The sequence below is a fragment of the Bos grunniens genome, chromosome 15 (assembly GCF_055505025.1).
Source record: "Bos grunniens cultivar Pamir isolate PY7600 chromosome 15, Bosgru_T2T1.0, whole genome shotgun sequence".
Lineage (NCBI taxonomy): Eukaryota > Metazoa > Chordata > Mammalia > Artiodactyla > Bovidae > Bos > Bos grunniens.
In genome coordinates this window covers 84,005,078-84,029,267 of record NC_141179.1, presented here as the reverse complement: position 1 = coordinate 84,029,267, position 24,190 = coordinate 84,005,078, and the positions used below count along the sequence as shown (strand labels likewise).

Genomic DNA, 24,190 nt, shown 5'->3' with positions numbered 1-24,190 from the left:
TCCTCAGGGACTCCACTGGGGTTTTACAACATCCTACCTGAAACCTAAAGTTTTCAGGTGGGAACTTTTGTCCATGAATGACTGCTAAGGTTACTATTTCTGTGGGCGGATATATCAGAGACCTTGTATTCCAGCACCTTGCTGACCCTGAGCAAACGTTTTAAAGCCAGAGTGTTCGTTAATAGTTTTGGACGTTTCCTGCACGTAGCATGTAGCGCCCTTCCTGGCACACTCAAATTCCACATCTGATGTATGTCTCAGTGTTTCCTCCTGGGCCAGAAAACTCTCAGGGAAAACTCTTGGGAAAAAAAGAAACCTTCGGTCAAAAACCACTATGCCTACAATTTAAAAAAAAACTATGCCAAAGACCTTCCCATGTGCCAAGCTCCCCATCCTGCCTGCTCCAACTTCAGAATTACAACATGTGCCAAGCTCCCCATCCTGCCTGCTCCAACTTCAGAATTACAACATGTGCCAAGCCCCCCATCCTGCCTGCTCCAACTTCAGAATTACAACATGTGCCAAGCCCCCCATCCTGCCTGCTCCAACTTCAGAATTACAACATGTGCCAAGCTCCCCATCCTGCCTGCTCCAACTTCAGAATTACAACATGTGCCAAGCCCCCCATCCTGCCTGCTCCAACTTCAGAATTACAACATGTGCCAAGCCCCCCATCCTGCCTGCTCCAACTTCAGAATTACAACATGTGCCAAGCTCCCCATCCTGCCTGCTCCAACTTCAGAATTACAACATGTGCCAAGCCCCCCATCCTGCCTGCTCCAACTTCAGAATTACAACATGTGCCAAGCCCCCCATCCTGCCTGCTCCAACTTCAGAATTACAACTTCTGTTTCCATTTGTATATGTTGTGAGTCCTGCCCCCATCACATTTAATCTCCTAGGAAACATAATTTGCTCACACATCTAGAGTGAAATGGGAAAGAGGGAACATTAAGAGTCATTCACATAATTTATTCTCATTGGACTGAAGGGAATTTGAACCCTAATGGTTTAAGATGGGAACAAAGAAATATTATTTCCTCATTCTCCCTAGCCGTATCTTTCAAGTCTTCCTTGTTTATTACTTTATTTGGGCAAATACACCTGACCACACCTCCTGACATTACTCAATATTTGCTTGAGTAAAAGAGACTGAGGCAAACGGAAGGAGGAGCTCCCAGTACCCTCTGTCCATCACCCATAAAGAGCCAGCCCAACCTCACCATTCCTGAGCACGGCTGAAGAGATGAGACCATCAGGCCAGCTCCCCCTAACGGGGCTGCTATTCTTTTCTCTTATTCCAAGTCAACTATGCCAGATCTGTGGTGAGTATGCTTTGAGCTAAAATTGCTCTAAACTTTGAGCATTTTGAGCTATGAGCTAAACACAGCATGGCAGTCTCCCGGAGGCTACCGTGTAGTTACCTGAGAAAAAGGCCCGGTTCCAATGCTGGATGTCGTTGGACTCTGTGAGTAACCTACAGGGTGGCGGGAGATGCGGAGGACAGTTCTACGATGCATGTTGTTCTAAGAGGGCTCAGAGATTCAGTATTAACTTGTTTACTCTTCTTCCTAGGCTGAGATCCTTTCTACCACAACAGCCCTGTCAAGGAACTGTCTTTTCTCATTCATTTTTAAGAACAAAAAATTCATGATCTCAGAAAAGTTTTCAGGTCATGGAAAGATACCTTGTGACTTTGAGATACAATCTATTTTTAGGAACTTCAACCCCGAGGTTTTGGGTTAACTCCTTGTAACTACACAGAAAAAAGTAATGTTAATAACGCCTTTCACATAATGAAGATTGCTCTCTTGTCCTTACTGAGTTTAGATATTCTATGCTGTACATCTTCCTCTTTTCAACTCTTCCCCATGGGACATGGGTAAAAACCCATCATCTCTCCTTTGGGTAGAGGCTCCAGAGAGTGTGCGATTCTATTAAAAAATGCTAAGTGAGAAAAGGAAAAGCTGGTCTCAGGTCCAGTGTGACCCCTTAGTAACTGAATGAACCAGTGCTTTTTTAACGTTTATTTATTTGTTTATTTGGCTGTGCTGGGTCTTAGCTGTGGCATGTGGGATCTAGTTCCCTGGCCAGGAATCGAACCTGGACCCCCGGCTTTGGAAGCACAGAACTTTAACCACTGGACCAACAGGGGAGTCCCATGAATCATTTTAGCTTCATCCATAAATGAAGAATAACCAGAGAAGGTTGTTGAAACGGGTGATTTCTTAAAGTATTATATGGCTCACAGGTTCATGATTTTTCTCTTGGAATTCTTTACCATGGAACTGAGCTTCGAGCCAGGCCTAAGGTGATGCTACCGTGTGGTACCAGCTGCGGCTACGTCTCCCTGGTCTCTCTAGCCTACAAGAAGAAGTCCATCCCACAGCGGAAAGATGAAAGCTTAGAACCTGCCAACTCTTAATTCTTTCTCCTGGCCTGTCATTTCCTCGGTTGTGGCATAAGAACAGGGGTTCTCCATCGAGCTTTTGAGGTTTCATTCCCAGTGCAAAATAAGTAACTTTGCTTTTAGTAGTTAAGGAAGTTGACCTCAGTTGTTCCTTTACCAGGAACTAAAGAAGTCTATTTCAGTGCCAAAAAATCTGCTGAGCCGAATCTCAGAGGTGACTCACGATTGTCCAATTATGCCCGTCACAAACCTTGACCTTTCTCAATCATGCCGTTCAGATCTTCCTGACTCTATTAAAGGCAGGTGGGCAAGAAAAACAACATTTCCTGGACTCGCTAAGGATAGTGACAGAAATTCGAGTTGAGCTAGAAGTAATAATACAAACAGTATCTTAGAGCTTATTTGGTGGTTTCTTGTCCATTATCTTTGGCTATTTCTTGACTTCTTGAAGTCAGGAAAGTTACATAACTTACCCCCAGTTGTAAGTTAAGGAATGAAGACCCCAGGAAAGATCTTCCTGAGCCCAAGGTTCACATTCTTTCCACTATTCCCCAAGCCCATGAGACAATTTGGAGATGGGAAGGATTTTCTTAGGTGATGGTCAAAGTATGCTGAGAAATATTTTCAGTGATGGTTAACTCTTCTTCTCCTCCAGGTTTCTTGGGAGCTCTGGATTCTCTTTTTAATTCCATAGTATAGAAGGACCCCTCCATCCTTGCCCCTGGGACTTGGACACACAGTAGGCTAAAACTGGAAGGTTTTTCAAAGGATCCTCCCTGCTGAATAATGCCTTGATCTTGATGCCCAGCCAGTTGGGCAATCAGGCAATGCAGCTCTGGGTCAATCACTAATGACACATAGAACTTTTGCCTTCTTCCTCTTCTCTCTCCTTCTTGTCAGGATTAACCCAGCTGAATAAGAAGAAGATGGAGGAGAAAATGACTGAATCCAGAAAGCAGACTAGGTTATAGGTGGAGACTTGGAAGATGTGCATTGCAGTCTCAGTTAAAGCTCCAATTACCAAGGCCCCTTAAGGACACCCTCTGGGCCTTAGTGGCTAACACACATGCACACACGCACACACGCACTCGCACACACACACTAGAGCTACCAGGCAGGACGCAATGGTAAGGCTGATCCAGTTGTTTTAAATATTTAACACTTCCATGCTGGCTGGCAAAAGAATAATACATGGCAGAGTGGGGCTCCAGACCTCCCTTGTATCATTCCAGCAACATTGCCAGTGGCTACCAAGTGGGCCTGTGTCTGTGCCATATCTGTTACTAAATATTTTAACATCATTCCTGTTCTTAGCCCTAATATTCTATGCGCTTCTTATGTCCTCTCTCCCTTCCACAGTGGTAAATGAAACGAACTTCTGGCGTCTAGAACCTCTGATAAACACGATGCTAAATGCAAACTACACCAAAGGGACCCTAGGTCTCAATGTCCTGTTGACCTTGAGACTTGTTGGGATTAAGAATCAAAGCCTAGAACAACAGCTGAGTCAACAAATCAAAGAAGACATAAACAGCGGAGGTGAGTGCCTGTGTTCCCCGGAATATTTAGGGAAAGACTTACCCATCTATAAAGATGATCTCCAGTGAGTCCTAGAAATTGTGTGTCCAAGTCATCCCTGGTACATCCATCTCAGCTGTAGAAAACTTGAGATGAACAGAAGTAGAAATAAAATATTGTACACATGAAACTTATATAATGTTATAAACCAATGTTACCTAAATTTTTTTTTAATCTAGTTCAAGTATGTAGTGGTGTTTTTTTAAAAATAAAGTTCACATAAAATTTTTTTTAATAGAGGTGACAAAAAGGTACCTCAAATCCTCAACCCCCTGCCGCTTACTGTAGAGTGAAGCTTTCCTTCTTTGGGCCCTGAAAATAGGAAGAGCAAAAGGAATCATACACTCTCATCCTTTAAGATTTACATCATTGAGTTGAGTTCATGACCAGGCAAGAGCGTGGGCCACAACCAAGAAAGCTGACGGCAGAGAGGTGACCATAGAGTTGTGGAGATGTGGACTGGAATCGAGACCAGAGTCCACATTGAAACTTTCATTTCAACACTGAGCTTTCTAATGAGCATAAGCGGAAAATACAGCCACCCCTACCTACCCAACAATATTATTGTGAGGATCGGAGGAGCCTGAGAATTTGGATATTTTAAATACAGGTCGATTATTCCTATCCTGGTGAGATGGCGCCCTCAAGGAGGAAGATCCCAGGGATTTATTATTTACCTATCTCTATTCTTTGTTTAAGGATTTCTTGATTCCAGAAAGAGCCTGCAGCTTCATGGGAAAGACCAAGGTCTAGGTTGCACTTATACAGCACTGCTGGAAAAGGCTCTGTTTCCGGGGATGAAGAAGAGGACAATAAAACATTAATAAAGAGTAGAACAGGACAACAAAGTGACAGCAATATAAATCGCAAGGGAGACAGGAGGCAAAAAAATCCTACGCATGTACCTTGTTTAACTTGAATACTTTTCTTTTCAGAGATGGAGTTAACCTCGGGAGAGCTTGCCTTGGGTATTCTGGGTTTGGGAGCATGTGAAAATCAGGATGAAGAGTTTATACGTGGTGCTCGTCTGGTTAGCAAACTTGAAGCCAAATTCCAAGCAGAAATTCAGAACATGGGTGAGAATCACGTGCTCAGAGGCCCCCGATGTCTTTGTCTCTCCTCCACTGATTCGGAACCGTATCGAGTTTCTACCTACTCGCTCCTTCTCTTTTTCACTCCACTCATCTCACTGTACCTTTGAAGACCACTTTCCCTTCTTCTTTCTTTCAGATGTGTCTAGAGTTTTCTTTTCCAATATGTTCAATTAAGCATTGACCCTACGTCCAGCTTGCCTTGCACTGGGTGATAAATACACGCACCCATGCGCAAACACACAGGCCACAGGTCTCTAGTCCTTCAGAAGCTTGGCTTTTGGACAAATCACACCAGAAACAGCTGATCAAGATGAGACACTGTGTCATAAGCACCAAAGTGTACACCTAATGATTGTAGCACAAGAACGAAGAGGGCAAAAGCGCTGAAACATAGGTTGATCAGGTTGATCGTCAGGGCTCCTAGTGAGATACATTTCTGGGTTCTAGTTCTAGCTCTGTAACCATCTGAGCATCAGGATAGTATTTGTTTCATTTTTACTGGAGTGTGGTTGACTTATAACATTGTATTAGTTCTGGTGTACAGCAAAGTGAGTCGATTATACGTTAGTAGCCGTCTGCCACTCTTTTTTTAGATTCTTTTCCTCTAGAGGCCATTACCGAGTGTTGAGTAGGCTTTCCCGTGCTCTACAGCAGGTCCTCATTAGTTATCTATTTTATATACAGGAGTGTGTATATGGGCTGCCCTGGTAGCTCATATGGCAAAGAATCTGCCTGCAATGCAGGAGACCCGGCTTAATCTTGGAGAAGGAAATGGCAACCCACTCCAGTATTCTTGCCTAGAAAATCCCAAGGACAGAGGAGCCTGGAGGGCTACAGTCCAGGGGGTCAGGAAGAGTCAGACATGACTGAGCGACTGGGCACACACCATGTGCCAGGCCCGGGTGCAGCCTTGCGCGGCTGCTCCAGTACGCTTGCCTGGAGAATTCCACGGACAGAGGCTACAGTCCACGGGGTTGCAAGGAGTTGGACGTGACTGTCCATATGTCAATCCCAGTCTCCAATTTATCCCTCCCCACGCACTTATCCCTTGGTATAGCCATAAGTTTGTTTTCTACATCTATGACTCTACTTCTGCTCTGTAAATAGGCTCATTTGTACCTTTCCTCAGATTCCACACATAAGTGATATGATATGCTGTTTGTCTCTCTGTGTCTGACTTAACTCAGTATGAGAATCTCTGCACCCATCCATGTTGTTGCAGATGGCATTATTCCGCTCTTTCTGATGGCTTAGTAATATTCTATCGTATATATGTGCCACATCTTCATTATACACTCCTCTGTCAGCTTGCTTCTATGTCCTGGCTGTTGTAAATCATGCTGCAATGAACACTGGGATGCACAGATCTTTTTGAATCAGCGTTTTCTCAGGATACATGCCCAGGAGTGGGATTGCTGGGAGAACAGGATTTTTATCTCTTTAATGCTGAATTGCCTCTGGCATAAAATAAAAGGAGTTGAGTTGAATTTGGTGGCCCTTGAAAGTGAAAGTGTTAGCTGTTCAGTCATGTCTGACACTGCGACCCCGTGGACTGTAGCCTGCCAGGCTCCTCTGTCCATGGGATTCTCCAGGCCAGAATACTTGAGTGGGTAGCTGTTCCCTTCTCCAGGGGATCTTCCTGACCCAGGGATCGAACTCGGGTCTCTTGCGTTGCAGGCAGATTCTGTACTGTCTGAGCCACCAGGGAGCCCCTTGGTGGACCTTAAAAGCCTTTAAGTGCCTCAAGTTTGCGGTTTCTCTGAGCAATCTCTCCCCTCTCTTACTCACCTCTCTTTAAATGTAAAGAAATGGAGATAGAGTAAGTAGAAATAAGCTTAAAATGTACTGTTCCAGGACCACCTGCGTCAGTAAGGTGTTGCTTCTCTCCCTGACAGAGGCACATGACGGCAACCCACTGACCAACTACTACCAGCTCAGCCTGGCCCTGCTGGCCTTGTGTCTGTTCAACGGCAGCTATTCAGTCACCAGTGTTACCTGTTACTTCACTCCTGAAAATAAGAACTATTATTTTGGGGACCAGTTCTCAGTAGGTAAGTCATTAAACCCAATTCCCTTGGTTTCAAGGACATGGGCACCAGGAGGCCTTGTCTTTTATATTTTTCTACCAATAAGTACGTGAGTTTTTCTTTCCTCACTACCCTAGTCTTCTCAGAAGAGGATTTTTTAGAAGAATGGATATGGGATGGTTTCTAAGCATCTTTGTAGATGTGCAGTACAGTAAAAGGGCCCAGTTCCTCCTCCCCCTTTTCTCTGAGTAGCCAATGGATGTTAGCTCTCAAGTTTAATTTTCCCACTTGTAAAATGAGGATAGATCATGAGGATTATCAGATAAGACATCTTAGGAAGCATAAATGTTACAGAAAAGGAATGCGGTGGAATTCACCTATCTCAACCCTGCATCTTTCTCTAACCCATTGGGATCATTTGGATGTGTGGGCTTACATGTGGTAAGATGCAATATTTTGATCAATAAAGTGTGTATCCATCATGGAAAAGGACCAGAAATTTCCCACTGGATTAGCTTACACATCCAAAAAGAAGGCCCTTTTAGACAGATCCACAAACTCATTTTTCTCCAAGAAGCTCTAAGAAAGTCACCATCCAGTGTCTCAGAGTAAAAAGGAGAATGTGAATTTCTTGTATTTCTCTTCCTATGAGAGGGAAGGCACCAGACCTAAAGAAAACAGAAGGAACCAAGAAATGAGCCAGAAAAACAGGTCTTATCCTCATTCTTCTAATCTCTCGCCATATCCGCCCCCCCATCAAGGGTGTTTATTGAATAAACAGTTCTCCTAAGTGCTATTTTCTAATCAGTCTAATGAAGAACTTGGAAATTTAGAGACATTTTTGTTTGGTGTATCATCCTCGGTTTTCTCAATTTCTTTGCCAACGTGGCTGAAAGACAAAAAAGATGAGAACACCCACGACGTAAAAGCAGACTGTTTGTGTGTTTGCACCGACAAATCGATATGTGTTTCTATGACTAAGATGTGAGTTCTTGCAAAGCTCGTGGTTATCACATAGGAAGGAATCTCAACATACTTGAGAGGTCAGGGCAAGAGGATGGCTACTGTATCTGGAAATTCTTCTCTTGCATCATTAACTAACATGACCAAGCACCCCGGTCTGCCTGGAGTCCTCCTATTGTTAATTTTGAAAGTCCCACATACCAGGAAACCACTCAGTCCAGGGGGAACCCAGGAGGCTTAGTCACTCGGTCACCAGTGTTTTGCTTCCTGACAGATACTGGAGCGATGGCTGTTCTTGCTTTAACATGTGTGCAGAAGAATACACAAAAGAAGATGGACATGAACGCAGAGGGTAAAATCAGTAATTACGTGGAGTCACTGGCAAACAAGATCCAGGCTGAGAGAAAACAGGGTCTCTTTGGAAACATATTTAGCACGGGAGAAGCTATGCAGGTAAGTCAGAAGGCAAACCAGGAGACAGAGAACGGGGTCACGGCAGAAAGCAGCATCTTCGGCCTTCCCTCTTGGTCTCCTGAGGACTTACGATCCACCTGACTTTGTTTTAATCACGTGATTCCCTCCCTGCCTGCAATGTACCCCCTCTGCTTTACCTCCGCATCCAGTGTTTCTGTGCGGCTTTTCCTGCCTGCATTAAGAAATGCTGCTGCCTACTGCAATCTATTTTGTTGTTTTTCAACATGTCATTTCCCGCTTTACCACATACCACTGTTCAGTGTTTCGTCTAACCTCCCAAAGTAGGTCGTTGCTATGGAAATAAGAAGTGGCAGCAGCAGTAAAGCAGCTGATAGTTATTGACATTAAGGCACTAAAGCACAACCACCCAGTGGAGAAATAATTATTACCTCCATTTCCTGGAATAAGAGCATGAATCACAGAGTTCCAGTCAATCGCCTAATAGAACAAAGCCAAAGAGTGATGGAGAGGCGATGGGACCAGAATAGTTGGTGTCAGAACTCACACTCAGTGCTGGCACTGTCCTGTATATGCTCTTTGAAGACCAAGAATTTATTCCTGAGTTTAGTCACTGTTCAGCTCAACTCTAAGGGGTAGATACAAGAAGAGATGAGGAAAAGCACATGGGGGAAGAAGGGATTTCACCAAGTCTTTGGTATGAACTGGGGTCTGCCAGGCTGACCCGGGATGAGAGGATTTTCATAGGGAGAGAAGAAGCAAGGACAAAAGCGCAGAGGTGCATCCCGTAATTCAGGAAGATCAGAGTGTTCAGCCCAGCCGGCACAGGGCTCCTGCGGAAAACGACAAGATGATGGCGATGTAAATAAGGGTCCAGTCTTAAAGACTGTCCGTATTGTTCCTCTTTGCACTTGCTATGCTAGACGTTAATATAAAGCAGTGGTTTCCTGTTCTGGGTGCACATCTGATTTACCTAGAGGGGAGGAGCTTTTAGAAAATGCTAATATTTACGTCCCACACCAACTGGTTAGTATACAGTTCAGGTGTGGGGCATGGGCTTGGTCAGCCTACAGGTGGTATTCATTCATGGCAGGATCAAGAGCTGCTTCCCCACCACATTGTTTATAAAAAGATATAATGTGATGAGTTTTCTTAGGATGACCTTTTTAATTTTTATTTATTTTTTGGCCATGTCCTAAAGTATGTGGGATCTTAATTCCCAGACCAGGGATCAAACCTGTGCCCCATGCATTGAGAGCATGGAAGTTCAACCACTCCACCCCACGGAGTTTTAACCCCTGGACCACCAGAGAAGCCCCTAGTGAGTTTTCTTTTTGTGTTGTTTTTAATAACTCACCAAAAAAATAAATAAATAAACCTGATTGACCACTTGGTTACCTTTAAGAGTCTTCAAGAAAAGATGGAAAGGGGAACTGTCCTTCCTCGAGAAACTACAGAACAAGATCTTCAAGTTCAGTCCATCTGAGTCCTGGTCTTACTCCTGTTGTTGTTGTCTAGTCATTGAATCCTGTCCAACTGTTTTTCGACCCCATGGACTGTAGCCCCCAGGCTCCTCCGTCCATGGGATTTCCCAGAAAATTAATTAATACCCTCTTAAATGTTCCTGCCCTGTAATGCTGCCCCTTGAGTCCAGTTCACACCTGCTGCCTGGAGCGTTTCTGTTCAAGAACCTCTGAGACTTCCCACTGTCCAGAAACCACCCAGGACCTTCAGGGGCTGCCGACCCGGCTCCAGCCCTCTTCTCCAGGCTGGCTCCCGCCATGCTCTGCATGTCCTCTCTACACCGGTCCTCCGAAGCCAAGAGGCATCCTCTGTGGGTCTTACTGAAACTCAGACACTCTCACCGCAAAGAGGCCTGGCCCTGGCCGTTCCTACGTTGTCCCCTTCAGTCACATGCTCACCTCCGCATGTTCCTGCTGAGACGCCATCGTAGCTCCGAGCCCTGTTTACCTATCGCCTTCTCTGCCGAAGCTTCGTCTGTCTCACTAATGTTTAAGAGCTCTTCCCCTTCAGAAAGACCGTGCTGCTAGACGCTTCTCATAGGCTTGTGCTGTGCTTAGTCGCTCAGTCGTGTCTGACTCTGCAACCCCGTGGACGGTAGCCTGCCAGGCTCCTCTGTCCATGGAATTCTCCAGGCCAGAACACTGGAGTGGGTTGCCATGCCCTCCTCCAGGGGATCTTCCCGACCCAGGGATCAAACCCAGGTCTCCCGCATTGCGGGCAGATTCTTTACCAGCTGAGCCACCAGGGAAGCCCAAGAATACTGGAGTGGGTCGCCTATCCCTTCGCCAGGGGATCTTCCCAACCCAGGAATTGAACCAGGGTCTCCTGCATTGCAGGCAGATTTTTTACCAGCTGAGCTATCAGGGAAGCCCTTCTCTTAGGGCAGAGGTCCCCAACCTTTTTGGCACCAGGAGCCAGTTTCATGAAAGACAATTCCATTTTTCCATGGAAGAGGGTGGGGGGACAGTTCAGACAGTAACCCAAGTGGAGGTTCAGGAGGTAAGGTGGGTGATGGGGAGGGGTAAAGGAAGCTTCCCTGATTTGCCTGCTGCTCACCCCCTGCTGTGTAGTCCTCAGGGTGGGACTGGGGGTTGGAGACACTGGTCTTAGGGCCTTCATCTTAGGGACTCCTTTACAAGAATCTGTTAACACTATTTGGTTAACACTATGTCATAGTTAAGACTATCTCATATGGTTTCAGTGTCAGCAATAAGATAAAGAGTAAATACGGTAGAGAAAGACTGTTCTCATTGGCGCTGTGAAAGCTTGAGTGATTAAACAATCCCCACCTCCCCACCCAAACTAGCGTATAAGCTTCTTAAAAGGTACCTTAGTGGTCTAAGGTGGTTCCCATGTTTACTAAATTAGATTCAAGCTTTCCCATGATGTGAAGTCTCTCCCATTCATTCTCATTTTCTCCCCTTCTCTCTCTCTCTCTCTCTCATACACACACACACACACACACACACTAGGCTCTCTTTGTCTCATCGGACTATTACAAAAATGAAGCAAATTGCAGAGAAACTCTACGTGCAGTATTTGACAACATTTCTCGGGGAGCATTTTACTTGCCGATTACTGCAGCCCAGATCTTACCTGCCTTGATGGGAAAGACCTATCTGGATGTCACCAACCCTTCTTGTGGCCTCAATCCAGGTATAGCACTAATGAACAAACTGTTTTGCCTTTCAGTGTAACACTCAAAATGTGTAAGACTGAGATGGCCTCAGGAACCAGTTAGACCTGTCTGGGAACAGTATAACAGGTCCCAGACAGAACTCAGTCCTCCACGCCATCAGGGACCGTAACTGCCAGAGGATTTGTCCTTATTAGGGTAGCAGACGCTGTTCTTGGTTCAAACACTGACAACAAGGCAGTGTTGATTAACGGATAAGCGTGCTTGCTGAGTCGTGTCCCACTCTTTGGGACCCCCTGGACTGTCCCAGCAGGCTCCTCTGTTCATGTCATTTCCCAGGCAAGAATGCTGGAGTGAGTTGCCATTTCCTGCTCCAGGGGATCTTCCCTGCCCAGGGATTAAACCAGCGTCTCCTGCGTCTCCTGCATTGGCAGGTGGATTCTTTGCCACGAAGCCAGCTGGAAAGTGACTAAAGGGTGTCCGTCTCTCAAGCGGTGCTTTCTAATTGCTGGATGCAGAGAGATTTTCTGAGCATCATTCCCAACCCAAAAAGTATAACGTCTCTGGCTTTTCATTAGGCTCGATGCATGAGCACCCAGAGACATGACGTTAATGGGGAAAGAATGTGGCAGTGTTATAAGAAAATTACAGCTTGAACCATTAATCAAACCACTAATTTTGCAACAGGTATAAAGAGAGGAGACTTTTCCTTCTGTCTTGGTCATTTCTGGTTCAGCCACATATAGGTTTAGGGAACTTGGACAAAACCCTAAGTTTAAAAGTTTTCTACTATAAGAAATGCCAATGATAATAGTATGTAGCAGGCACTAATAAGGACTGAAGAAGATAATTCATGCAAAATAGTTAGCACACAGTGCCTGGCATGTAATGTTCTCTATAAATGTTAATAAATAAAAAGGCAGGGGTTGGGAAAAATAGGGGAAGGATGCTAAGAGAGACAGACTTCCTGTCATAAAATAAATACTTCATGGCAATATAGTGTACAGCATCCAGAACATAGTCAACAATGTTGTCGTAACTTTGTATGGTGACAGATGGTTACTGGAGTCACAGTGCTGATCATTTCCTCGTGTAGATAAATGTTGAATCGTGTTTTACATGTGAAACTAACATAAGGTTGTGTGTCAATACTTCAATAAAAAGTTAAAAGGCCCAGGGGCTTCCCTGGTGGCTCAGTCATATGGGATCCACCTGCCAGTGCAGGAGACACGGGTTCAATCCCTGACCTGGGACGACCCCACGTGCTGAGGGGCACCCACGTACCGCGACTCCTGAGCCTGCGCTCTAGAGCCTGGAAGCCGCAACTCCCGGAGCCCGCGCGCCCTGGAGCCTGTGTCCTCAACCAGAGAAGCCACAGCAAGGAGCAGGGAGCGTTCTCACCTGTGACTAGAGGCAGCCACCCCACTCACCGCATCTAGAGGAAGGCCTGCAGTAGCAAAGACCCAGCACAGCCAAAAACAAACACATTAATAAATGACTTAGTTTTTAAAATCACAAAAAGGAAAAAAATCAAAAAGCACACAAAAAAAAAGAAAAGAAAGGGGGGAAGCATTATTGTATGCTGCACCAATGCAAAAAAAAAAAAAGAACAATCAGGAGCCTCTGTGAGAAATGGGAAATGGGGCAACTGATTTGCTGCAACAGCTGAAAGTTGAGGCAAACACAAGCCTTCACAAGCCGGTGAGTATCCGGTTTTAATTTGTGCTTTAGTCGTCTGCGAGATACCCACTCACCCCCACCCCCCGATTGCTGATCCGGGCTTCTGGTATAAACCCTCTTCCGCATTGACGGGGAAAGAGTTGTTGCATAGCCTTGGAGAGGTGTGCAGACTCTGACATAGTTTTTATTCTTCTGAATAATATTTCTCCTCTACTTTTCTATCTCTGCCAGTCAAATTCAACACCTCCACTGAAAAGCCTGGTACTGTGACACCTACAACCGCACCCTTGAATATCTTAGTCAAATACTCTGTGCGAATCAACAAGACAAGTCACACTGAAGTCACTGTGAGAAAGGGTTCTGTCTTCCTCGACGTGATGAAGGCTGCTCAGGAGAAAAATGAGACCCTATTTCGGTATGTCTATATAGTCCACGGAATTCTCCAGGCCAGAACACTGGAGTGGGGAGCCTTTCCCTTCTCCAGGGCATCTTCCCAACCCAGGAATCGAACCCAGGTCTCCTGCATTGCAGGCAGGTTCTTTACCACCTGAGCTATGAGGGAAGCCCAATAGCTAACCTAAGGTTAAGGAATTTAATGTGATTATGACTCAGCAGGAACACATCCGCACCAGAGTGCAATGTACCTTTAAAACACTTCTCAGTTAGTAGCTGTGCTGCTCATCCTCATGGCACAGCATGGAGTTTAAAAAGGGAGGTGAAATGCTTCCTCTCCCAGCACATAGCAGGTATTAATAGATAGACAGTAAGTACCAGGGATCTCTCTTCTGTCAGCAGAACTCCTTCAATTAACAGAATCTAAGTCAGACATTTTGTGTCCAGAATAGTGGGTTTTAATTGGTTTTTAATCACTGACCCCTTTGAAAGTCAGATGAGTGGAATTCTCATCCCAGAAAATGAACAAATGCATAAAATGTGTCATTTGTTTTTTTTTTTATTTTATATTGGCATATAGTTGATTAACAGTGATGTGTTAGTTACAGGTATACAGCAAAGTGATTCAGATACCCATAAAAGTATCTACTTTTTTTCAAATTCTTCTCCCATTTAGGCTCTTACAGACTGTTGAGCAGAGTTCCCTCTGCTGTACAGCAGGTCCCTGTTGGTTCTCTGTTTTACATACAGCAGCGTGTACTTGTCGATTGCAAACTCTCAGTCTATGCCGCCCACCTCCACCAGCCACCATTTCCCCCTGGTAACCATGAGTTCATTCTCTAAATCTGTGAGTGCAAGACTTGTCATTTAAATCTGAGGTTTCACAGAGACTGGGGAGCTTCTCCAGGCCGCTTCCACCTTAGAGGAGATTCAGGGACTCAGTCAAGGCTCCCTGGCCTAGAGAGGTTAAATATTAAAATGAAGATATTGACTTCACCTCTGAAAAATATGGCTTAAATGGATCCTTAAGCCTAACTGGCATTTCTTGTGTCTAATAACATGCTCTAAGATGCAACAGAGAAAATCATATACAAGAAAATATGTATCTGTGTGTATATATCATTATAAAGCCTGTTTTCAAGTGTTTCCAGGAAGGTAGAAAAATCTGACTAATGAATATGAAACAAATATCAATTATGTCACTTCTTAATCAGTAAACATGAACCATTAAATTATCCTTTCCTTTTTTCTGAGAACCTCTAGGACAACCGGTTAACACTTTCTAGTACTGTTAGCATCTTCAAACTGTTACTGTCTTGGGTAGAAGATTGGGAACCGTTGATGGCGAAGTGTCTACTATGGCAGGAGACAGGGGCAGAAACCACGGGCAGTGTTTCTATAATTTGCATGGATTGTAGACTGCCTGCCTCAGAATGACCTAGAATGCTGATAAAACATGCAGATTCCTGGTTCCGGCCCAGATCTCCAGAATCAAGGAATCTGGGAAGAAGGCCAGGCGGTCTGTGTAATGTCTTCCAGTGATTCTTAGGTGCATAAAAGAAGTGCCCGCGGGAGAGTTGCCTTTGAACATCCTGAATCCATGTACCAACTCGCTGTTCCCCACAGCTTCACAGTGGAGGAGACCTCGTGGGGCCCCTACATCACCTCTGTTCAGGGCATAAAGGCCAACAGTAATGACAGGACCTACTGGAAGCTTCTGAGCAATGGCCAGCCACTGAGCCAAGGTAAGGAGGAGGACGAGAAACGGCCTTGCAGAGTGAGGTGCCCGGAGCGATCACGTGTGAGTGTGCGCTTCGGGGGGACGCGCCAAGGGTATGAGAGTATACTCAGTCTCGCAGTCATGTCTGACTCTCTGTGGCCCCATGGACTGCAGTCCGCCAGGCTCCTCTGTCCGTGGGACCTCCCAGGCAAGAACACGTGGTGGAGGGGGTCGCCGTTTCCTTCTCCAAGGGTCTGGGAGAGCCAGATCCATTATTTGATGATTTGATGATCAAATCATTGGACCCACATCTCCTTCTTCCTTTTCAGGAGCTGGGAGTCATGTTGTCCAAAATGGAGACAATTTGGAGGTTCGTTGGAGCAAATACTAATAAATTCAAACCTTCCTCAGCTGGGTCTGAGCCTTTTGTGGTACAGTTCTATGTGGAAATTGATCTTACATGTTCCTTTTCATTTATATCTCAATCCTCACAGCACATCAATAACCTCTACTTCTCTCTTTGAGTGTCCAATAAAAGACCAACAGCTATACAGAAAGAGCATGTTCTAATCATTTAACACCAAAGGGAATTACTGTTAGAGGGAAGACTACCTCAGGAAGAAGCGAAGTGAAAAAGATTAGACCCACCTGTCTGAGAAGTTGAGTTCTGCTCACGGTTCCCCTGCTCGCTCTCTGGGTGACGTTGGGCAACTGGGGGAGATGGAGAGAAGGTTCTAAGTCAAATGCTGCAGCAGCAACCAGTGAGGTCCAGCAGGCGTCTCTGGGGAGACTGAGCTCTCTGAGACCCAGGGCAAGGGAGGAACTGAGGAGGCACATTGGCCTCATATAGGCAGCGGGTGGGTAGAGAAAAATACTGCCCTAGATGAAGTAAAATGGGAGGCCTATCCATAAAAGTCAGCGCACAAGGTCTGAGGAAGCGTTTCATCCCCATCGCCAGCTGCCTCCCAGAGGTCCCACCTCTCTTATTTCACCATGAAAATCACTCTCATAGGCACATCACCAAATCCACATGCAAAAACAGAAATGACTCCAATGTTCAGTTCAGCAGAGCTCACCTAAAAAAAAAAACAGTTGAATCACGTCTGAGCGTGAACTGGGTTACACCGTATACTGAGTACCTGAGCTACGGGCACATCCGGGCACGAACCAGACGCCTTCGAGACGCCAAAGGTTCTTCAGATGAAGCACAAAGCAACCCACAAAGTCGCCTGCACGGGACGCCCCGGCGGGCGGAGGCTGAGACGCCACCCCCAGCGCCGCGGCGCACACTCGATCTCTGGGTGGGACCTAAGGCCGCCCGCGTCTCACGGCCAGACAGCGAAAACAGGAGCGGCATTATAACACATTTAATAAAGACCTTACAAATGGCCCACATCAAAACAAAATCTTTAAAAAAATTTGATAATAGCCTCCAAAAGGAAGAGGCCTGCAGGTCGAAATGTGAACTCGGTGCGGCAACATCTCCCTCATTTCTCCTTGTGTTTTCAAGATTCTCTTCTTTCCTCCCCTCGACCGGCAACCCTGCTTCACGGTCAGGGGCTGAACGCTCCTCCTGCTCACTGCTTGTGGGCACTGATCGTCCACTCTCAGGTCCAACCTTGCCCTGGTCTTCACGAACCAGATGTGAAAGAGTTCTTCTCAGCTGGACAGCAATGGATTCCATCCTCTGGGGTCTGCGTGACATCCTGAAAACTCAGTTAGACGCAGGGGGACTTCCACGGTTCTGTGAGCACGGGGTGCCCACTGTCAGATATCTTTATAGACTACACAGTCTATGTGAAATTGGAGAATAATGGCTTAAGATTGTTGTTGTTCGGTGGCTCAGTCGTGTCTGACTCTTTGCAACCCCACAGGCTGCAGCACACCAGGCTTCCCTGTCCTTCACTCCCTCCCTGAGCTTGCTCAAACTCATCTCTGTTGAACCATCTCATCCTCTGTCGTCCCCTTATCCTCCTGCCTTCAAACTTTCCCCAGGATCAGGGTCTTTTCTGATGAGTCAGTTCTTCGAATCAGGTGGCCAAAGTACTGGAGCTTTAGCTTCAGCATCAGTCCTTCCAATGAATATTCAGGACTGATCTCCCAGAACTGATTGGTTTGATCTCCTTGCAGTTCAAGGGACTCTCAAGAGTCTTCTCCAACACCACAGTTCAAAAGCATCAATTCTTTGGCGCTCAGCTTTCTTTATAGTCCAACTCGCACATCCATACATGACTACTGGAAAAAACATAGCTTTGACTAGATGGACCTTTGTTGGCAAAGTAATGTCTCTGTTTTTCAATATGCTATCTAGGTTGGTCATAGCTTTTCTTCCAAGGAGCAAGCATCTTTTAATTTCATGGCTGCAGTCACCATCTGCAGTGATTTTGGAGCCCAGAAAAATAAAGTCTGACACTGTTTCCACTGTTTCCCCATCTATTTGCCATGAAGTGATGGGACCCGATGCCATGATCTTCGTTTTCTGAATGTTGAACTTTAAGCCAACTTTTTCACTCTCCTCTTTCACTTTCATCAAGAGGCTTTTTAGTTCCTCTTCACTTTCTGCCATAAGGGTGGTGTCATCTGCATATCTGAGGTTATTGATGTTTCTCCCGGTAATCTTGATTCCAGCTTGTGCTTCTTCCAGCCCAGAGTTTCTCATGATGTACTCTGCATATGAGTTAAATAAGCAGGGTGACAATATATAGCCTTGACGTACTCCTTTTCCTATTTGGAACCAGTCTGTTGTTCCATGTCCAGTTCCAACTGTTGCTTCCTGACCTGCATACAAATTTTCTCAAGAGGCAGGTCAGGTAGTCTGGTATTCCCATCTCTTGAATAATTTTCCAGTTTGTTGTAATCCACACAGTCAAATGCTTTGGCGTAGTCAATAAAGCAGAAGTAGATGTTTTCTGGAACTCTCTTGCTTTCTCAATGATCCATCGGATGTTGGCAATTGGATCTCTGGTTCCTCTGCCTTTTCTAAAACCAGCTTGAACATCTGGAACTACATGGTTCACGTACTGTTGAAGCCTGGTTTGGAAAATTTTGAGCATTACTTTGCTAGCTTGTGAGATGAGTGCAATTGTGAGGTAGTTTGAACATTATTTGACATTGCCTTTCTTTGGGACTGGAATGAAAACTGACCTTTTCCAGTCCTGTGGCCACTACTGAGTTTTCCAAATTTGCTAGCATATTGAGTGCAGTACTTTCACAGCATCATCTTTTAGGATTTGGAATAGCTCAACTGGAATTCCATCACCTCCACTAGCTTTGTTTGCAGTTATGCTTCCTAAGGCCCACTTAACTTCGAATTCCAGGATGTCTGGCTCTAGGTGAGTGATCACACCATCATGGTTATGTGAGTCATGAAGATCTTTTTTATATAGTTCTTCTATGTATTCTTGCCACCTCTTCTTAAGATCATCTGCTTCTATTAGGTCCCTACCATTTCCATCCTTTATTGAGCCCATCTTTGCATGATATGTTCCCTTGGTATCTCTAATTTTCTTGAAGAGATCTCTAGTCTTTCCCATTCTATTGTTTTCCTCTATTTCTTTGCATTGATCACTGAGGAAAGCTTTCTTCTCTCTCCTTGCTATTCTTTGGAACTCAGTATTCAAATGGTATATCTTTCCTTTCCTCCTTTGCCTTTCACTTCTCTTCCTTCCTCAACTATTTGTAAGGCCTCATCAGACAACCATTTTGCCTTTTTGCATTTCTTTTTCTTGGGGATGGTCTTGATCACTGCCTCCTGTACAATGTCACAAACCTCTGTCCATAGTTCTTCAGGCACTCTGTCTATCAGATCTAAACCCTCGAATCTATTTCTCACTTCCACTGTATAATCATAAGGGATTTGACTGAGGTTATACCTGAATGGTCTAGTGGTTTTTCCTACTTTCTTCAATGTAAGTTTGAATTTAGCAATACGGAATTCATGATCTGAGCCACAGTCAGCTCCCAGTATTGTTTTTACTGACTGTATAGAGCTTCTCCATCTTTGGCTGCAAAGAATATAATCAATCTGATTTCAGTACTGACCATCTGGTGATGTCCATGTGTAGAGTCTTCCCTTGGGTTGTTGGAAGAGGGTGTTTGCTATGACCAGTGTATTCTCTTGGCAAAACTCTGTTAGCCTTTGCCCTGCTTCATTTTGTACTCCACGGCCAAGTTTTCCTGTTACCCAATTTCTTTAGACTGATTTTTCCCAAAAGTGGTATAAGAAATTAATCTCCTCAGTATATCAACACGGAATCAAACACTATGCCATCACAGCACGAAAGTCACTTTCTTTGCGATTCTCTTTTGATTCTGAGTGGGTAAAGTATCAAACCTCACTTCATGCACTGTGCTTTCCAGCACTTCCCTGCAGCACAGCGAGCCTCAATTTCTGGCAGATACAGATGAGTTTCTTCCAGTCAGTGGTCTCTAAGTAGAAGGCAGTAACACTGCTGTCTAATAGAAATGGCCTCAATCTCAGAAACAGACAAGAAGGTCAATGGAATAACATTCCTTTAGGATTTCACTAATATTGGTAAGTGAAACTTAGTTCTGGCCACACTTGCATTCTGAGAAGCTCTTATAGTTTGGGATTATATCAGAACCTAGATTGAGTCTGAAGGCAGAAATTTATGCCTGCAAAGAAGTAATTAACACAAATAAACCTTTCAGATATCCAGAGAGACTCTGGGTACTTTGATACCAAAAAATGAGGCACAGGAAAAAACAAAGAAAGAAAGAAGTCCAGTCAAGAGTTAGCCAAAGACTGTCAAAACATGCTGCTGAAGAAACTGTAGACTCTGTGGTTCCTGTTCTGGAAGTTATTTGCAAATGGAAACAGTTGTGTCAACATGAAGCAACCATGGCTGTAAGAGGTAATGTACAAGAAAGTGGATGTTCAAAGAGAAGATGCATCAAGGGTGCATGGGTTATCTCAGGATGGTTATGGCAGGCTGTGGAACCCGAGGTCAGCATCTTGCTGGCTCCCAATCCTGTATGAGATTCTTACTGCTGCTGTAACAAACTACAACTGTACTGGCTTGCTTCTGCTGCTGCTGCTGAGTCGCTTCAGTCGTGCCCGACTCTGTGCGACCCCATAGACAGCAGCCCACCAGGCTCCCCTGTCCCTGGGATTCTCCAGGCAAGAACACTGGAGTGGGCTGCCATCTCCTTCTCCAATGCATGAAAGTGAAAAGTGAAAATAAAGTCGCCCAGTCGTGTCCGACTCTTTGCGACCCCATGGACTGCAGCCTACCAGGCTCCTCCATCCATGGGATTTTCCAGGCAAGAGTACTGGCTTAAGACAGTATTATTCTCACAATTCTGGAGGTCAGAAGTATGAACTGGGACTCTCTGAGCTGAAATCTAAGTGTCAAAAAAGGGCTGCGTTCTTCTAGAGCTTCTAGGGGGGGAATCACTTTCCCTGCATGTTCCAGCTCCCACAGGAATCCTGCGTTCCTAGGCTCTCAGCCCCACCATCTTCAAAGTCAGCAATCGTATCATGCTGACCTCTGCGTCCTTCATCACTTCTCCTCCAACTCTAAGTCTCCTGCCTCCCTCTTCCGCTTACAAGGACCCCTGTGATGACACTGCGCCCATCAAGATAGTCCACAATAAAAATAAGGAAGCTCAAGCGAAAAATACAAAGAAAATATAAATAATTACTAACCAGGGTTCTTGGTCTCTTTAATCAAAAGAAGTTGATCAGAGGCCAGAAAAGAAATTCAGACAAGGCTTTACTGGGACTCCTACAACAGCAGGGGGCAGCGGGAACAAAGAACAGAGTCCCCTGCCAGCTGGCGCCCCCAGCAGAGGCGAGCTGGTTCCTTACGTGGGGGTGAAGTGGTGGTGTGTGCCCACGGGTCAGGCGGAGGGGTAGCGCAGGTGTTCAGCCCACCTCCTTGTGGAGGGGCACAGAGGGGCCTACACAGCGCCCTGCTTTTGCTCCCAGCTCTTTAGAAGTGCAAGCTGAGCTTTTTTGATCTTTATGTATCTTTCGTCCAGAATTTGTCCCAGTTGTGCGTGCACACAGCTATTTTCAGTCCTTTATAGTTTCTTTGTATTTTGTGGCTTGAGGAGACTTTGTCCAGGCTCAGACATTGCAGCAAAGGGTCCCAGGGCCCAGGCTGTCTCACCTTTACCACCTGACCTAATGCATTCACAGATTCCAGGATTAGGACGGACACATCTTAAAGGTGTGAGGATGACTCTACTCCTTCACGGTGGACAAGGCTCTCCACCACGCAGTCCAAAACTGCTTCATCACCCGCCAAATGCTGTGCATTAGTTATATATCACTGTATGACAAGTCACCCTAAAACTTAATGGCTTAAAACAACAACACGTTATCTCACAGTTTGTCTGGGTGAGGAGTGGAGGGACAGGTTGCCTGGGTCCTCCGGCTTTCATGACCCTGCATCGAGACGTCAGCTGGAGGACTTCCCGCGAGGCCCAGTGGCTGGGTCTCCGAGCTTCCACTGCGGGGGCCACGGTTTTGGCCCCTGATTAGGGAACTGGGCTTTAGCATGCTGCGAGGCAGGGGGGGAAAATGAACTGAATAAAAATGAAAATATAACATATCAACTTAAAAAATAAACTAAAAAAATAAAATTAAAAACATACTGGCTAGGTCTGCCTTCATCTCAAAGCTCAGCTGGGAGGATCTGCTTTCAAGCTCTTTCGTGTGCCTGTCGCCCTGCCTGGCTGTGGGCTGGAGATGCTCTCAGCTCCTGGCTGTGGGCTGGAGATGCTCTCAGCTCTTCCCCACACAGGCTCTTCCACAAGGAAGCTCACAACACAGCAGCTGGTTCATCAGAGCTAGAAGCAAGAAGAGCCAGGGACTGCAAGCCAGACGGAGCTGGTCTTCTGCAACCTCATCGCATCACTTCTGCTGTATTATAATTATCAGAAGCAAGGTCAACTCATATGCTAGAGAAGTTCAGTTCTGTTCAGTCGCTCAGTCGTATCTGACTCTTTGCAACCCCATGGACTGCAGCACACCAGACCTCCCTGTCCATCACCGACTCCCGGAGTTTACCCAAACTCATGTCCATTGAGTCGGTGAAACCATCCAACCATCTCAAGAGGACTGATTATATAAGGGCGTGAATGCCAGGAGGTGGAAACATAAGAAGATGTTAGACGTGTATCACACCCTAATACGTGTCCTGTGTTCTCGCCCCACACCACCACCGACATTCTCCAAGAAAGAAAGAAAATGCTTTATCACCCAGGCTATATATTTGTTCATTGATTCACTCATTCAGAAAGTGTTCATTTGATAAGTTGGTAGCAACATGGAGACACCTAGAGATGATCACACGAAGTCACAAAGACAAAGAGCTCATGAGATCACTTACGTGTGAATCTAAAATGTGACACAAATAAACTTATTTACAAAACATTAACAGATTCACTGCCTTAGGGAACAAATGTACTATTACCAAAGGGGGATAAGGGGTAGGGGAGGGATAACTTAGGAGTCTGGGATTAGCAGATACACACTGCTACAGATAGGACAGATAAAGGCCCTATTGTACAGCCCAGGGAGCTGTACTCAACATCCCGTAACAAATCAGAATGGAAAAGAATACGAAAAAGAACACACATATGTCTAACTGGATGGCTCTGCTGTGCGCCAGGAACTAACACGATATTGTAAATCAACTACATTTCAACAAAAAGACAAAATTAAAGAATTGTAAAGGATCCCTTTGATTCCGACTAGGAGCTAGGTAGCATCTCACGTACCTGCGACACAGCAGTGGACAGAACGGAGGAAGCCCCTGGCACTACGGAGCCGACGCTGCCGTGGGGAAGGGGCAGACAGGAACGAGGCGCACAGTGGGAGGGAGGGTGGGACCTGCGCGGCCGGGGCAGCGGGCGTCGGGGGGCCGTCTCTCACGCAGGGGTCTGGGCCGGCGTCTCTGAGAGCTGACCTTTGACAGGGAACTCCACTCAGAGCTCCGTGGTGACCTGTGGAAGGAGACCCAGGGTGGGATGTGCGCGCACACGTGGCTGATTCGCTTTGCAGTACGGCAGGAACGAGCGCCTTGTAACGCCACTATGCTCCAATTGAAAGTTTAACACTGAAAGATGAAAAATGAAACGGAAACAGGAAAACAAACAAAAGCTGGCCTTCGGGCTTCCCTGGTGGCTCAGTGGTATAGAGTTCGCCTGCCAACGCAGGGGACACGGTTCAATTCCTGATCCGGGAAGATCGCACACGTCACAGAGCAACTAAGCCCACAAGTACTGAGCCCGCGCCCCAGAGCCCGCCCTCCACAAGACGACCCGCCAGTGAGGGGTCCACACGCCACAGCAGCGAGCACCCCACCTGACGCAACAAGAGAAAAGCCCGCACGGCAACGAAGGTCCAGCACCGTCAAAAGTAAAAGAATAAACGAAATTAAAACCAAAACAACCTGACCTCTGAGCAGAGTAACGAAAGAAGTGAGGAGCCATCGTGCCAGTATTTGGAGAAAAGATGTCCCGGGCAGAGGGGACAGCAAGAGCTGCGGGGACCGACAGGTTCGAGGAACAGGAAGTGCTGCAGAAGCTGCCAGGGCAAGGGGGACAGTGGATGGAGGTGAGGTCCAGAAGGAAGCCAGGGGGCAGATCTCACAGGGCCGGAGGTTGTTTAAGGCCTTTGAATCTTATTTTAAGTTGGGAGTCACTGGAGAATGGCCTCCTAAAAGAAGCTACTTAAAAATAGGTCGTTAGAAAAGAAAAAAG

At 45.8% G+C, this 24,190-nt stretch overlaps 2 protein-coding genes across 10 annotated transcripts in view; one reads left to right on the top strand and one right to left on the bottom strand.

Annotated features, from left to right (window-relative positions):
- Window positions 1–24,190, bottom strand: part of STX3 (syntaxin 3) — a 130,150-nt gene that overhangs the window by 20,193 nt on the left and 85,767 nt on the right. For 2 of the 9 annotated variants that reach the window (XR_015142450.1, XR_015142451.1), the window contains exons 10-12: window positions 16,106–16,168; window positions 4,666–4,773; window positions 3,992–4,074 (exon numbers count right to left, since the gene is read on the bottom strand). Coding sequence is in view for 6 of the 9 variants with exons in the window: in XM_086341879.1 (XP_086198005.1) it covers window positions 16,028–16,168 (141 nt within the window). In the remaining 3 variants the exon portion in view is untranslated. Of the gene's footprint in view, window positions 1–3,991; window positions 4,075–4,243; window positions 4,301–4,665; window positions 4,774–14,278; window positions 14,695–16,012; window positions 16,169–24,190 lie in introns of those variants that run through there. The other 7 variants (XM_086341880.1, XM_086341881.1, XM_086341878.1 and 4 more) reach the window with 5 other exon arrangements.
- TCN1 (transcobalamin 1) lies at window positions 1,231–16,014 on the top strand. The gene is made up of 9 exons (XM_086341875.1): window positions 1,231–1,325; window positions 3,770–3,949; window positions 4,924–5,064; window positions 6,978–7,133; window positions 8,347–8,525; window positions 11,501–11,684; window positions 13,576–13,759; window positions 15,364–15,482; window positions 15,787–16,014. The coding sequence occupies exons 1-9, from the start codon at window positions 1,247–1,249 to the stop codon at window positions 15,846–15,848; spliced, it is 1,284 nt and encodes a 427-aa protein (XP_086198001.1). The 5' UTR covers window positions 1,231–1,246; the 3' UTR covers window positions 15,849–16,014.

Excerpts from the sequence above, each read along its gene's own strand:
- TCN1 (XM_086341875.1), top strand. The coding sequence starts at position 1,247 with ATGAGACCATCAGGCCAGCTCCCCCTAACGGGGCTGCTATTCTTTTCT. Across the intron at positions 5,065-6,977 it reads AGCAGAAATTCAGAACATGG|AGGCACATGACGGCAACCCA; the intron begins GTGAGAATCACG and ends TCTCCCTGACAG. Across the intron at positions 7,134-8,346 it reads TGGGGACCAGTTCTCAGTAG|ATACTGGAGCGATGGCTGTT; the intron begins GTAAGTCATTAA and ends GCTTCCTGACAG.